The sequence below is a fragment of the Sinohyriopsis cumingii genome, chromosome 5 (assembly GCF_028554795.1).
Source record: "Sinohyriopsis cumingii isolate HCF-2022 chromosome 5, ASM2855479v2, whole genome shotgun sequence".
NCBI lineage: Eukaryota > Metazoa > Mollusca > Bivalvia > Unionida > Unionidae > Sinohyriopsis > Sinohyriopsis cumingii.
Genome location: NC_142965.1, coordinates 131,603,908 through 131,619,784, shown reverse-complemented (window position 1 = coordinate 131,619,784; position 15,877 = coordinate 131,603,908). Strand labels below are relative to the sequence as shown.

General features: G+C 35.0%; 1 protein-coding gene across 1 annotated transcript; it reads right to left on the bottom strand.

The window, feature by feature from the left end:
• Positions 1–4,618: 4,618 nt before the first annotated feature.
• LOC149800253 (heat shock 70 kDa protein 12A-like) lies at positions 4,619–13,682 on the bottom strand. Its single transcript, XM_089957209.1, has 5 exons — positions 13,358–13,682; positions 10,752–11,070; positions 7,358–7,576; positions 6,616–6,793; positions 4,619–6,047 (listed from the first exon to the last, which is right to left on the bottom strand). Exons 2-5 carry the CDS (start codon positions 11,055–11,057, stop codon positions 4,978–4,980), a joined length of 1,773 nt encoding a protein of 590 aa, XP_089813335.1. The 5' UTR covers positions 11,058–11,070; positions 13,358–13,682; the 3' UTR covers positions 4,619–4,977.
• Between the last annotated feature and the right edge of the window lie 2,195 nt (positions 13,683–15,877).

The following is a 15,877-nucleotide window of genomic DNA, read 5'->3' as shown; positions in this document are numbered from 1 at the left end:
TAAAAGGAAATAACTTCATAGAGACGCGAATAGCGTCGAGTCAAAATTCTTTAGGAAAAATCAATATCTGTACCCGAAATTGAATGCAGTTTTCATTTATTTATTCACGAGCATAAAATATTTGTTTTTGTTGCTGCTTGTATAATTTATGTAGGGCACACACAATTAAGTATCGCATGGCATGATAAGATATTATTTTCTTTTCACATGTGATGATACAAGGATATATATTTTGTTTTCACATATGATGATACAGGGATATATATTTTCACAGGTGAAAATATAGAAATTAAAAAATATGAAAATTATTTCGCCAGTAAATGTATATATTTAAGGTACACACACAGTCGCACAGACACGTATATTTGTATGTGTTTGGCGGGTGTTGTTGTTTGTTGTGAGGTGCATCTTTACTCAGATATTTTTCCCCCACTACTATTAAAGAATTTCATAGGCTTAATGGTCAGATGGCTTAGTGAGTGACAATTGACAATTCTTACGACAACTAGGAGAAATACAACAACATAGTTCGTCACAATCGTGAAATACGTGCAAATTACCTTTATGTAGTCCATATTTATAGCTTACTGCCTTTGTATAAGAAAATATCAACAAGTTTTTCGAAGTAATACTGTCGACCTTGGGAGTACAGTATTAATCCGAATAAAAATAGTTAATATTTTCGCATACAAATGCAGTAACCTTTTTTTTTATATACTCGTTATGTTTTTCTACCTAAGGTTTAATAATAAAAAGAATATCCTACAAGAAATAAAGTGAATGAATTTATATATTCCAAAATAAATACACAACCCGAGATTCAAAGCATTAATTTGCACAAAACACCGCCCATCGACCTCTGAACTTCGTCGTGCTCGACATTAGTTTTTACAAAACGTTTGTTTTGGTCTACATAAAATTTAAATTTACAGTCATCCTGTAAATGAATGGACATAGGAACAACTTTTCCACTTGGTCTGGAATGAATGGAGGATTTTATCTGTTATACCAACTAAATTTTGCTATTTGCTTGTGATGACCTTGTGATGACCTTGATATTTGTTTTATAACTGAGTAAATTCCATATGATGTACATATGATTCGAGCAGTTGACTGACATTGAATCAACCACACCTATGTTTACGTTGCTATTCATTGTTTGGAATCATGATGTGCCAAACATATAAATTATTTTAATTTAAATTATGGAATATCACATTCGTTTCGAGTGCAAAAGGATAATGTGATTTCAGCTGGAATGTAGTTGAAATTACAGTACGATTTCGTGGTGTGTATGGAACGAATGACATGGGCCACGTTATTCGGATTTGCACAACTAACTAAGAAAGCACATTTTGAGAAATTCAAGATGCGTAAGTGTAAGTATATTAACTTTCAATCCAAGAAGATATGTATTTTATCCTTGTCACTTGCATGCTCGCTGTTGGAGGATCCCAGCTATGACCTGAGTGTCTTCTGTTGCTATCCTAACGTTGTATCAAAATAGTTAAACGAGGAAATTTGCAAAGCAACTATTGTGTGACAGTCAATTTAGCCATTGAAAATAATACTTTTTTCGTCGTCTTGACTAATTGGCTCTGATGCTCTTAGTTTCCTACCAAAACCATAACTTGTATTTTTGTCTTGAATTTAGTACTTTGACTAACTTGTAAAATGGTACGTGTCTGATAGATATGCGATAGCCCTTGGCCTTGATATGCTTTTATATGCTACCTTTATAGACCCTAGAGAGCACTGGTCATAGCTTGACCCATTCTAATTGTGAAAATTTACGAATGTTTCAACTAAATAACTGTTTAAATGGTCAGAATGGTATTTTTTCAATTAATGCGTCTCTCACGTTTGTTATTGACATTGCGAATATCAAGTTCGTTCGTTTGCTTCTTTGATAGTTTCGTTTGTGACTCAGTGAACACGTTCACATCGTTAACTTTATCATCTCTGCCTAAAAATGGATAAAACAGTTTGTTTAGTTAATTCACAAACAAACCTAATCAACCAAAAGCTAAATTATCTAATACATGAGTGTACATGATTTGTTTGCAAACTAGTTTCTAATACACCATACTAATTTTAGACACACGTGTCGTGCAGTATGAAGCCGTGTAGTATGGAAAAATACCGCACGATTTTGACAATGTAAAGTTAACGGATACAAAAATGGGCATATATAACTAAATTAACATAGGCCATAATGTGCACCAAAATATGTTTAGAGGGAACGAATGAGATTTGCAGTACAGTCTGTAGTATATTAGCACGAGTTACAAACACAAACTTATTCCCGCAGTGGTAGACGTAACTCATTAAAAATGCACGAGATGTTCCATTATTTAAGACAAGATCTATAACAAACGTTCAGACATGTTGAAGCTATTTCAAGAAACAGCCTGCTTAACATACGTGCATATTTAAAATGTCTTTGCAATTTTATCAAGGTTTTAACTGACACATGATAAAAGCTTGTATGAGACTTTTACACCGATAGACTCGCTTGCTGTCGAGTAATGCCAAAAATGACACAAACACATTTTTAAAAAATTTTAAAATGTTTGCAAGGTTTGTGTATTATTGTGTATAAAATTCTCATGAAATAATTTTTCTGTGATGCTTTTGAAGCATTGCTAGTTTTATTTTTGTGTTACTTAATATCGAAATAATTTTCTACAAAATAATTCCCATCAATAAATAGACTTTTGAATTAATTATATGTAGATGTAAACGTTATGGTTGTGCTTGACATAAGTATATTTTGTACTTCTGACAGAATGACAAGTGTACGATGAAGTTGTTGGCATTTAAAACATGCTCACTGGAGGGAATGTTGTCAAACCTCTATGCTGCTGCTTCACGACCTCTGAATGAAATTTCTTTTCATATTGCAGGTGTGGAAATTGTACATACTATAAGCACTCAGCTATATATAAAGTAAAACAGGTTATCAGCTTGGACTATTTTTTAACAATTTACCTTTAAAATCCAGAAAGTGAAACTAACGAAGCGGAGCTAGCAATTTTTTGATAGATGCACATCTGAAGTAAGACCAAGCTTTATACGCTATGACCCAAATTAAACCCATCAGTCATCCACCAAAATAAATGGAATTAAAGGTTCTTTTAACACTACCTTGTGATATTCAAGGTCTCCTATAAATAGTCATGATAACCTGTGAAGAAAATATGGGATATTGGTTTTCTTTGAAAATTAAAACCCCTATGCAAAAAGTACTAGTCTGAGAGCGCCACCTATATGTATGAACTCGAGGCAGAACAGTACATGGACTCCGCTTAGTTTTCGAAGTCTGGGTAAAATGTACATTTAATTTTAAGTTAGACAGTAACTTCTTATTTCATCTCGCAAAATTTCATGAGTATTTCAAAAAATATTATAACATTTTTTATAATGCCTCTCGTCTACCCAACAACAAAATACGAGACAGTGGAATGCTAATCTTACTGATTACAATGGCTTTCGTATGGACGAGTTTTTCAACGTGCTAAGATATTTTGACTCCGGTGGTCAATATAAAATCAGTAAAATAAAACTATAACCCTGAATTTAGATCCTTAAAGATATTAGGGTGACATTAAATATCGAATAGAAGCAGGTCATGTACGTTTAATCAATGACAACATGCACGATTCATGAAGAAAGACATGGCAATATGCACGATTCACGCGGAAGACATGACAATATGCACGATTCACGCGGAAGATATGACAATATGCGCGATTCATGCGGGAGAAATGACAATATGCACGATTCACGCGGAAGACATGACAATATGCACGATTCATGCGGAATAAGTTAATACTTGAAGCCTATTAGTTGTTGTTTGAAGCTTGATTTAGGAATTATTACGTCACTTTCACATTGTCTACATAAATGTACCGTATTGTCATGTTTTAAGATTTGTTCATCCTGACGGAGGAAGAAAGACGATATAGAAGAAGAAACACGAATTATGTCTAAAAATAAAAATATACCATACGTGAGGGCATATATACTCTAAAAGGGAAAAGAAAGCACTGCCAGAGTTTATATCTCAACAGTAGCGATATCAGCGCGGCCGACAAGAGGTGGGAGCAGCCGGGGATATATCTAGAGGCCCGTGCCCGTAATGGGCCCCGGGGCCGAACAACACTTTTTAATTTTATAAAAGAAAATTTTTGTTTGAACAAGAACTAGGAGAGGCCCGGGTGTTTCTTACCAAAGGGCCCGTGATCGCTCTCTACAACCCTGGATATCAGTTTTATTACCAAAGTGGCGATGTCAATTTGTCTCACACTGGTATATATCAATAACTCAGTTCGAATTTATAATAAATATTTTTCTCTAGCACAATAGTATCGTAGACATTTGGCAGTGTGCATTTAGTTCTAATGACGACGATTTAGTGGAAGATTAATTGGAAGTATAGTGTGTTTTGTTCGATTGCTCGTGTATTTTTGGGGGTGAGGGCAGGTCCATAGAACTAGCTCTGTCATGCTTGAAGGTTTTCTCTTATTATGCTTAGCATGTTTTTTCGTTTGACCTCAGGTTCCACTTTGCCAGACATAAGTTGGCAATGAAATAAAGATATTGCACGCAGTGCAACGTATTGAAAGACATTTATTAGACACGAATGTCGTTCCTCAATTAATTATCAGTCCAAAAATAGCAAAATAAAAATAACCAAAAAAAGTGATAAATTGACGTGGACGATATGTCTCTTTCCCACTTTCATTTTCTCTATTGTTCGCATGGTAACATATTAATATGCTCTTTGCAGCTTGGAAAAATTGTTCATTATTCATAACCTGGCTTTTTATGGAACCAAATTGCAATGTTTAATTTAATATATTATATTCCTGACACAACAGTGACTCATAATTCTTGAAAAGTACGCTCTTTATAAAGCTTTGTGTTCTGATAGGGATTTTTGTTCCTTAAGTTTTCTTTTTTCTGATTGTTGGATCACTCAAAAGGGAAATAAGCTCTAAACATTTTTCCTGTCTTAACTTGTTTCGCTTCCAATATAAGTTCTGTGTCCCCAAATATAAGTGATGTTTCCACTCTCTTGTCAGCCACCGTATTTCCCACTGCCAAGGGAACTTGGAGTGTACCTAGCAACCGACATCCTTTGTCCGTAACGAACTGCGTTGACTTGCTCCTAGAAGTGTACAGACTGAAATGTAGCCCAGTGTCTGATCCGCTCGTTGGTTCGCTTATAGTCGAGACTGTATGACCAATGGTCACTCTCTGTCCAATCTCTATGTACTTACTGTAGACGTCTCTACAAACAGTTGTTCCATCTGCTGCGATTGCTTTCTTGTTGGGTGGATGTACCGACTTATCAAATTTCATGTGTACTTTCACTCCATATGAGCACCGTGCAATCCTGGATGTAATTGTCTTTGGGCGATGACCATATAGCACAGCACCTTTCAAAACAACTAGTCCACTTTCACCAGGAATTATGATTCTTTTCCTAGAAAAACTTTTCTTAAATGCCTCTTGTACAAGACTACACTCGGCGAAGCCTCCAATCAACAATATGGTATTCACGTTATGTAATTCTGACTCTGCCAAGAGATGTCTCACATGCTTGATTGTCTCATTTATTGGTTCATAGAAGAAATGACGAACAATGTCCGCATCAACTCGTAGCTTATCGCCCAACCAGGTAACCCGTCCGCCATGTTTCGATAACTGCACAGCCTTTTCTATAGAAGATCCATTCCGCTCGAACAGTTCTTTCAGAGACACAGGAACCTTGATGGTAACTTTATCGCTACTCGCACTCTTATTTCCTTTGGAAGTTACAGATCGTTTCTTATTCTCGAACTCTCGGAGTAGATCGAGTAGATCTGACATTTGTTCTTCTGTAAATTGTCTTATTGTACCGTTTCCCACAATGTCACTCAGAAACGCCATGAAATTGCGATCGACGGCAGTCCCGCCCCAGGGCCCTCCAGTAGGGTGATATAGCTCCTTCAGGGTCCCGTCAGCTTGTTTCTCATGGACAGTTATATCGGCAGTGCCGCCTGAAATGTATGAAAGGAACAGTTTACTATTTAATTTATTCCAACTTCAAATGAATCATCGATGAAGCATCACAAGCAATCTACAAACCTAGCCTCTTGTCTGTCCCTTGAAGAACCTGTGACCAACAGCGAAACTCAAGTTTATAAAGCAAAGAATCAATCTTTGACCTATTTTTCATCCTATAATTTCACATGTCTTGACAAGAGATTAACAACAAATGCTGAGGTAATACTTTCGTAAACTTCGCATTTGAGGAAATAAGATATTATTATAAATTTCACATTGTGTCTCACAATTCGCATCGTATTATACCATCTACAAACACTTCAGTGGCAATGATTTCGCTTTGTACGTGCATGGTCCCTGTTTCGATTCCATTTCAAACACTTTAAAATTATAAAGCAGTACCCTTCATGCTCTCTTCTGTCCTCCAAATCAAAGATCGACTCACGCCGTCATCTGCGTCATCGGGAGCTGTTTCTTTTTAAGTGCCAGTAGAGAGTACATTGTAAAATTTACTATAACATTTTGTAAAAAAATAAGCATAATAAACAGTTGAATACCCACCCCCGAGATCAATCACCATATACTGAGTTCCCACACTCGCTATTGCATCTCCAATTCCAATATCAGACCCTTCTTCGCCTTCTTCTGGGTCAGATCGACTAGATCCAATTAGTTGACACCACAATGAGGCTGCTTCCGGTTCAAGTGCGATTGATAACTGCTCGTTTTCAATTCCTGCCTAAAATGTAAATGTGGGTATTTCTCAAGTGGAACGATGTTATGCTATTAAAGAAACAGCTTCAATTCTTTATCACAAACCTTAAATGGCACAAATTTCCACCGAAAATGTTAATTTTTATGTATCTATCGCAATAACCAATTCCAAGGAAAGACACCATATCAGAAACACGTAAACTGGAAAGAACGCGAAAATAAAAATAAAAACATCAAAGCATTCAGTTTATCCAACAATCTATTTATCCTTGTAATAAAACAATAAGAAAATACAAATGTATATTTCATTGTTTTGTTGTTTTGTTTTGTTTTTTTTTTTGTATTTTTTTAAACAGCAATCACAATGAATCAATGCGGCGTTTGTGTGTGTGTGAGTGTGTGTGTTTTCGTCGGCGAGACAATACTTTCCATTTATTTTAAGTCCATACTTGATGTTGCCTTAAACTGATGTGATAGTATAAGTTTGTTTGGCCTCTTTGGGTTGAAACATTCATTTGATAACAGAATATTCAAATTATAAAGCTAAATGAGCCTTCATTTTTTTACATGTTTACTGTTTGATTCTTACATTTATGGCCGCTTGTCTCATAAACTGTTTGGCCTTGTCGTCCCAGATGGCGGGAACTGTGATCACAAAATGAACATCGCTCTGCTTTGTTTCGGGAATTCTGTCATGTAACGCTTGCAGAAGATGTTTCTTCAAGTAACTAATAGCCATTGTAAAAATCGATATCGCTGGAAGTGATCTCCCTTTTATGTCCTCGATGACTGTGTCTTGTGTCAATTCCTGTAATGAAACCACATTGAAATGAATACATGATCATGTATTGGTTGTGCGTGTTAAACATGCCATCATTGCAAAAAGAACGAAGAAATGGAAATTACCGTCATTGATTCCGTAACGACGTTGTACAATCCCATTTTCAAATAACGCAGGGTCAAAACACCAGGTTTATGACGATGCAAAAAGTCGAGCCATGATCCAGACTGATGCTAGGAGTTCTGTCAATCATGACTGAATTACTATTTAAATGATATTTTTATTATATCACAATAAATTTGAGATAATATAATAAAAGCCATCTAATTATACGAAAAACAAAAGAAATCGCGAAACAGTTTAACCTTTATGCGAACTGAATCTTAAATCATACAACCGAGTTATGTTTTAATTAACTGAGATGTGCATGAATATCACAGTCGCATGAACGTAGCGCGTGAAAATATAATCACTATTTTTCTCAACTATCACTCTTAAAACTACGATTCTTAGACGCATTGCGGCACAAACTCACGTATGTGAAGTACAGTTATTGTGCAGACGTCAGATTTTGCAGCACGAAAGATTTCACAAGATGAATGTCTCTGAGATTGTCTGTCCGATGCCAAGCTGTTAGCAGTTTTATTATTTCTGTCGGCGTATCGTGAGAGGCATAGTTATTCACGCTTGCTCCAATGTAACCAGGAAACCTCTAGGAAAAAGTAGTTCCAGCCTCGAGATTACCGTCATAGCGATATCAGAAGAAGAAAAAAGTCATTATCGCTTTCCTACTTCTGGGAATGACGGTAAATACATGGCTAGTATTAAATAATTGATAGGTATATAATAAAATGAATTACCTGGTCCCGAGCCCATATCAATATGATTCCAGCATATTGATACAGAAAATGTATAAGTAAATATTTGACCATAGAATGATTGTGAGAGCAGTGGAGTCACTGGCGTAGGGGAAGGGGGGGGGGGAGGCACCGCACCTGGTGACACCATCGAAGGGGGTGAAACCAAAATGACTGCCTATAAAAGTTTTGAATTTTTGTGCAGAAAGGAGGTCCATGGGGGTGACACCATGGGTTACAGCACTGTGTGACAAACCAACTTTAGTGACGCCGCTATGTGAGAGAACGTCGTATATAAGAGTTAGTGTAGGTATTAGGTCTCATATACAAAGTCAATTCTTGTTTTACGTATTTGCATGCAATGCTCGCTAGTATCACATGTCATATCAGAAACCAACGAAACCTATGTCATCCCAAATGCACGTTCGACTTATCCAGTTATCGTTTGACTTCGTCATCGTTTTGTGGTTCTTGTTTCCTCCTGACCTTCTTAGCAATTATAACTATTAGTGGGTAATCTGTACCAGCTTGGTGATTTTAAAGTAGGAGATGAAATAAAGGATGAGAAACAGGAAATAGCAACATTACCCAGTATGGATCTACAAATCCACTTGCCTGACTCCCGGAATCAGCTAAATTTTGGTTCGGGCTAGTTCAAGAGTTAGAAAGGCACTTGCCCGCGGGCTACTTAAATATTTTTTTTTATTAAAGAGAGATAAAAAATACAAGAAATTTTATTTAGAAGTCGGTGGTCAGTGTCTAATATATAAAACTAACTGTGGAATTAGCTCTGTGCGAAATAATTTACGGAAAAGGGTTATGTTCAGTTCCGGATGCTTTATGTTCCACAATCTCCGCCTCTATTTAGCATTTATATGTAGCGCATTTGTCTTCTATACAACTGGCAACAATTTATATCATCTATTGTAGGTGCCATTGTTAAGGTCAGTTTCGCGCTTTATCACGCAGATGTGATAATGTAAATATGTATTATTTAAAGCAAGTTTTGACATAAAGCAAGTTTTGACAAATAAGGAATAAATATTTATATTTTAACTTATCAGTTACCGGACCTAAGTTAGCCTCAGGCAGTTTGACGGATTGTGGACTCTAAATAAGCGGCTATTCAAAGATTCTTTTGATTCCTGCGGTAAATAGGTGTTAATTGTTAATAACATAATACATGAGATTTTTTCGACAGGTGTTTTGGAGAAATAAAAGCTCTAACGAGTAAACACGGCAGGATTTCGGTGAAAGCACGTTTGATGTTAGGAAAATGTAACACCCGCAAACGTAGTTTAGAATCTGTTGTTTACGTGATACTTAGTGCTTGGCAAACAATTAAATGGACAAAATAAATTCTCGCATCATTCTCAAAAGTCTAATATAAAAAAAATATTACGTTGCATGTCGCCAGTTTCAAGGTGACAGGATAATAATTTGATAATTGTTAAGTCAATGGATAAAATGAGTGTTTACAAATCTTTCAGTTGTGAGTATAAATAAATCATTACACTCTCTCTCTCTCTCTCTCGTTTAGTTGCAAATCTAACTAATTCCAACCCAATTTCTACCTATACATTCAACATTTATCTTTTGCCATTATAACTCTTGCTAATATTCATATACGCGGTTTCATGAAAATATACCATATTTCATTTATCTTACTGTTTTACTGGGGAATTAAGTTTGGAGCAAGCTCATATTTTCCAATGGCATTGAATTTTCCAGACAGCTTGCACTGAGAAAGCTGACTTTGATCATAATTGTAAATCCAGATTACCATTAGAGGGAACACACATGAACCTAAATATTTTGAGCAAAAGCAAAATAATATCAATGGGGGAAGAAAAGAAGAAAAAAAAAAAAACTTTTCAAAGGCTTCTTGAACGTGGAAATCTCCAGACTGTTGTGCTTAATGGAGAAATTCTTCCCTGTCATCAGATAAAAGTTTTTACTAAAATAGAATAGGTATTTAACCTTAAAAAACAATTAGCGATCTTTGAATCTTTTTAAAAACGTTTTCGAAACTTTCAACATTGTAAGAAATAAATTAGGCATGTCTGGTGGATAAATATTAGACTAGAAGAAAAAAATCACATATTGGATAAGTAAAACTTCAAAATACCGGTTGTATAACAGGGGATTGTTTTGTATCAGTTTGAAAAAGAAGCAATATTCGCACATTGTCGTATTTTCAATGGTCTATTCACGTATATTTTCGTAATACTTTTTGTCAGTGTTCGTAAAAGGACCCCAATTACAACTCTGTTGAAACATTTATTTGCTCTCTGTTAAATAGCAAATACATGCATATAGATTGGAAGAGTTTGATCTTATCGTACCTCCGAGTCGTTTAGCACCATTTTAAAATGCCGGAAAAGATACCAGTCAAAATGCTCGCCATCTTCCGCTAGACTGACGTATTTGTTCTCCGCCTGGTACCCAAATGAATCGAACTCCTTTTCAGGAGTCACCAGTACACATGTTGGAGCTTTAAGGGACAAAAGAGACCTAGACCCAGCTATCCAGCTGGTATTCGTGATTATCTTTAGAGGCTTCGCTCTGAAGGAGAGCGCATATCCGCTGTATGTTGTCCCAAAATCCATTGCTCCCACTAGCAACCTGTCACACGTAGATTTTGTTGTCATGGTTGTTGGAATTCTAAAGAAAGAAAAAAGAAAACACGCATGGCAATAAGAATATCAGAGTACCACTTTTTTAATTATTACACAAATGCATTGTATACAAGTGTACTTCTCTTCTTAAGATGTAAAAAGTCGGATTTTTTTTTTTTAAAGATGCAGATACCAATATGATTCACAAGAACATCCTATCAGATTCTGAAACATCTTGTTCTGAAAATTACATTAAATTCAAAATTATACGTTTTATATATTATGCTTTTTTGTCAGTGATCTTCATTAGTTAGGAATCTTAGGATTGGATGGAGCCACGGGAAAAACTGGTCCAGATCAATCGGATTAACTCGTAACTGACCGCAATGTAATTTTGAAATGTATCTAACAACCACTTTTATTTTTATTATTTTCCCATTACTTGGAAGTCACTATTTTTGGTACCAATATTCGGACTACGTTTGACTTTTGCTGCCATCGGATTATTTTCAAATTTAATTTTCTTTCATTTTCAAATAATTTTTTTCCTTACCGTCAAACGATATTTACAAAGGATTCTATTTATAATCAAGGCAAGGTTTTTGTACATTAGAAGAAGTAATCGCTAGTATCTTCTCGTTATCTGTAGGATTCTTTTCATATAAAATATTATTTTTTATTTTTTTTTTTATTTTTTCTGTGCGAGAAAGTCCAAGTTTTATGTACAGAAACATTTCTATGTAAGGAACGGGCAATATTTCACAAGCATTTCAAAATAGAGGAACGGACAATGTTTCAAAAATCGAACATTAGCAATCGTATCATGACTGGCGTTTTCACAGCAGTCGTGTGATACTCTCACATATTTTGTATATCTTTCTCTCTTTTTTAACTTACATTTGATACACTATTTAAGAATAATAAATATTTATTTTTTAAAATACTTGGTTCAAAACTATTTAGTGCATGATCATACCAGCCATTCTTTATCTCGAATCATATGTGTATTCTTTTCAAAAATCATAACAAGGAAATTTCCTTTTTGTAAATAATAAAGGTATAACATTTTTTTAAAAAACTACTTAGATTACCATGCTATTGTTTTGCAACTATGGTAACCTCGACGTCATGGTTTTGTTTCGCACGTGTTGAACTTATTCATGTGTAATTAATATAAGACAAAATGAAACATAACTATGGGGGAGTAAACCATGTTATATATAATGTTAAATGTCTCTAATAAGCCCTAATTACACCCACCCTATCTTCTTTACGATTCACGACAAATACTCTCCTTTGATGAAATTTACCGTACAATCAAATTTAGCAACACCCGGCTGTTTTACCCCTCTGCAAAATGTTCTACACGGTGCAAAAAAATTATCATGAAGTATATAAAAACAAATCATTTTGGTAATTATGTCAACTGTAAATTTTCAAGAACGGAATGTAAGGTGGGTATCGTTGGTTGATATCGATATTCAATAAATGATACAACTGTGTTTTGTCTTTTGTCCTTCTTGTTTGAAAAATGTATACAAGTATATGAAAATCAATCTTAAACCGGCTAAACAAAACGTTATATATTTAAATAATACCTTTCCGTCAAAATCACTCATTTTAAAGCTTTAATGATTATGTAATGCTCGTGTAATTAAAAATTGAGTTTGTTCATTGACCGCCTGCCCCACCTCACCCCAACCAACAAAATTGCGGGAGAGTGAAGGATGTACTTTTATTAGTTAAAATAAACAAATATTTGCTAAATTCATTCAGTGTGACAAAGGAAACCATACACTTTCTTTATGGGCGCATTTAGACTGTGTGGCTTACAAACACTAAAAGCATACAAAATAATAACAAAACTGTCAATAGTTTATCAAAGACATATATAGAAGATATTGTAACAATTAAATTGATATGTATGAACTTTATCTCTCACTTGCCGATATTTAAAGGAATCATTTAAAAGTGTCCACTGTCTTGAAAATTAATATAAATATTATAATACTATAATAGATTCTACTATCTAGTCAATAAAGCGCCAACTGTTACATTCCGGTGTAACATTTTTTTAAATACAAGTGTGTGTGTGTGTATATATATATATATATATATATATATATATATATATATATATATATATATATATATATATATATATTCTGTGTGTGTGTGTGTGTGTGTGTGTATTTTTGTGAACCACTTTTATACAGTATGGTGTAATTTGAATAAGTACAACGGTGTGTTCTTTATTTGATATGTCTTCTACGTGATATTTGTTCCAAAACAATAGCTATATACAGGTTATGAAATGATATTTTAGTACTTACTTTCAGGGACTAACGTTTTCCTGGGCTTTAATGGCAAGTGCGACAATATTAAATTCCTATGTCCTCTTCGCTAGTGTTGTGTTTGATGCTAAATATTATTATGTACAAAAGTAGAGTTGAACAAGGCAATAAAAACTATCCGTTGTTAAACACATTCATCCGTATCACAATAAATATATATGTATACTATGGTTACCAAGTAATCGTAATTTTTAGTTACGTGCATATATGAAGTCTGCTGACGTACGCTAGTATCGTAACAAACTAAAACAAAAGGTATACTGTTCCGGTAAGTAACTTTTTCTTCCATTTGTGTCAGATTGCTTTACAGATTGCAGACTAAATGATTAAAAAGTGCGACGTTTCCTACATAAAGAGTATCAAGAGGTGATTCAACACTAACAGTACAACAAATTGGAAGGTGACAATCATTTTGAAACTCAAAATAGTCCTTATATTCCGAGATGTAATAAATCATAATGGGTTAAGTAAGAACATTCCAATGTTTATATTATAGATAATGAATTCTTTTTGTTCTCGATTACTGATCCCAGCCAAGCCCGAGGCCTATTGTCATTGTAACTGTACATGTGCTTTGCCTCTTTAAGTTAAAGCATTATCTAAAGAACGTGTCTGCGTTATTTATTTGCGTCATATCAAAATTTTAAACCTAATTTCACAGTGTTTGCTTGCTGGAATGCAAGATATCAAAATCTATGTATGTAAAAGTTTCTTTTAAAACCACTTCCAATAGCACTTACGCCATCAGTTTTGTGTTTATTAGTTATTCTCAGGAAGCCTCACGCCACTTCACATGAGTAGGTAGTTGAGCCTACCTTCAGACTATATGGGATAAATGTTATCCCTAACCCATTATCTTGGACTCGGTTTAACTTACAACTCACCGTAAATTAGAAAGACGCTGTTTTAGAAGTGCCTCATCAGCATACAAATGCAGTATTTAGAATGGTTTTGTAGTGTTTTCTCTTTCCTGTATTTTTTGTTTCCAGTCCATACAGGAATGGTAGTAAGGAGTCTGGAAAATGCATTGGTGACAGTCATTAAGGACCGATCCAAACCAAACTTTGCACCCTGGAAGTGAAAACTCCTTGCAATATCGAAGTATAACAATAGACAGAGACCATACGAAATATTCACGCTCTTTGATACTGTCCAGTGTTACATACCAGTCAAGTTTCGTCACAGTTCAGGGTGGTGGTGGGCAGGTGGACCAAAGACCATGAAACCATGACTTGGTTGCAGTGTGTTACACACTGTGTAACCATGTTATTGGTACAGTTTCATCCAAGTATCTCCAGAGACATTTCCGATATGTCACATGTCAGAAGTCTTTGTTTAGCACCAATAAATGGATCTCTGTTTTTTTTTAAACCACCAATGTCAGGGGAAAAAGCGGAGATCTACTGCTTGTTCTACTACTTACTAGAAGTTGTTTTGTTTTTTTGTGTGGCATTCAGGTGTTTGGGGCTTTATTTTAGTTCATATTTTAAGCAGATGAGTAGTTCCTTTGTTGGAGCTGTTTGTATACTTTAAATAGAAGAATAGTTCCTTTGTTGGAGCTGTTTTTAATACTTCAAATAGTAGAGTACTTCCTTTGTTGGAATGTCTTTCTAATGCGTATATGGACTCAGATCACAGTTACTTTTTCTATATAGTACCTACATTTATTTGTCAGTACTGAACTTTCCGTTGTGTCCAAAATCCTAATAAATCATATGCCTATCTTAAGAGTCCTCAAAGATGAACTTATTGTGAAGTTCTTGTCTTAGGTTAACCAGCATTATATTTGAGAGGCTGATCTGTAAACAAAACAATGTACAGTTGGTGAAATTTCACTTCTCGGTCAGCAATAATGCCTCATTACCCACTGTGCACTGTCGTCAGAGTGCACAAAACCGCATCGTAATGCTCGTATTCTAAAGAAAAAAATATTCTTTAAATCAATACGAAGAATGCATAAATCTAACGCACGCTATACCACCAAAATGAGAGAGGGGAAAAATGCTCTATAATAGACTGGGCTACATTTGTCGTTGCTGGCCCGGATGTAATAATTGTGACCAGAGTCCTATCAATAAAAAATATAACGTAATAATAACTGAATGGTGTTCCCGTTTGGCGCTCCGTAAATTGAATGAAATAGCCGACAGAGGTAGAGTAGCTCATTTCACAGGGCGTGTAACGACCCGTTTCCTTTCATCTTTCTTTGCTGATGAGCATGCACAGCACTGCATCTAGTGAGTTGGGATGTTTTGGTCACATTGCAGTGAAGCTATACTCGCCAAAGGAAGCAGTGTAGATAGCAACATGTTCCTCTTATTTATTAGAAGAACATATATCAAGAAAATGAGACATACAACATTGTTTCCCTTTAATTGATTAACTAAATGTTATGAATTTATCAATGAAAATTGTAAATAACCACAATGTTTTAGATATGTCTGCCAGTACACAAAAGGTGAATTCAAATTTGTATTTAATAGATGTACCATTTCTGAA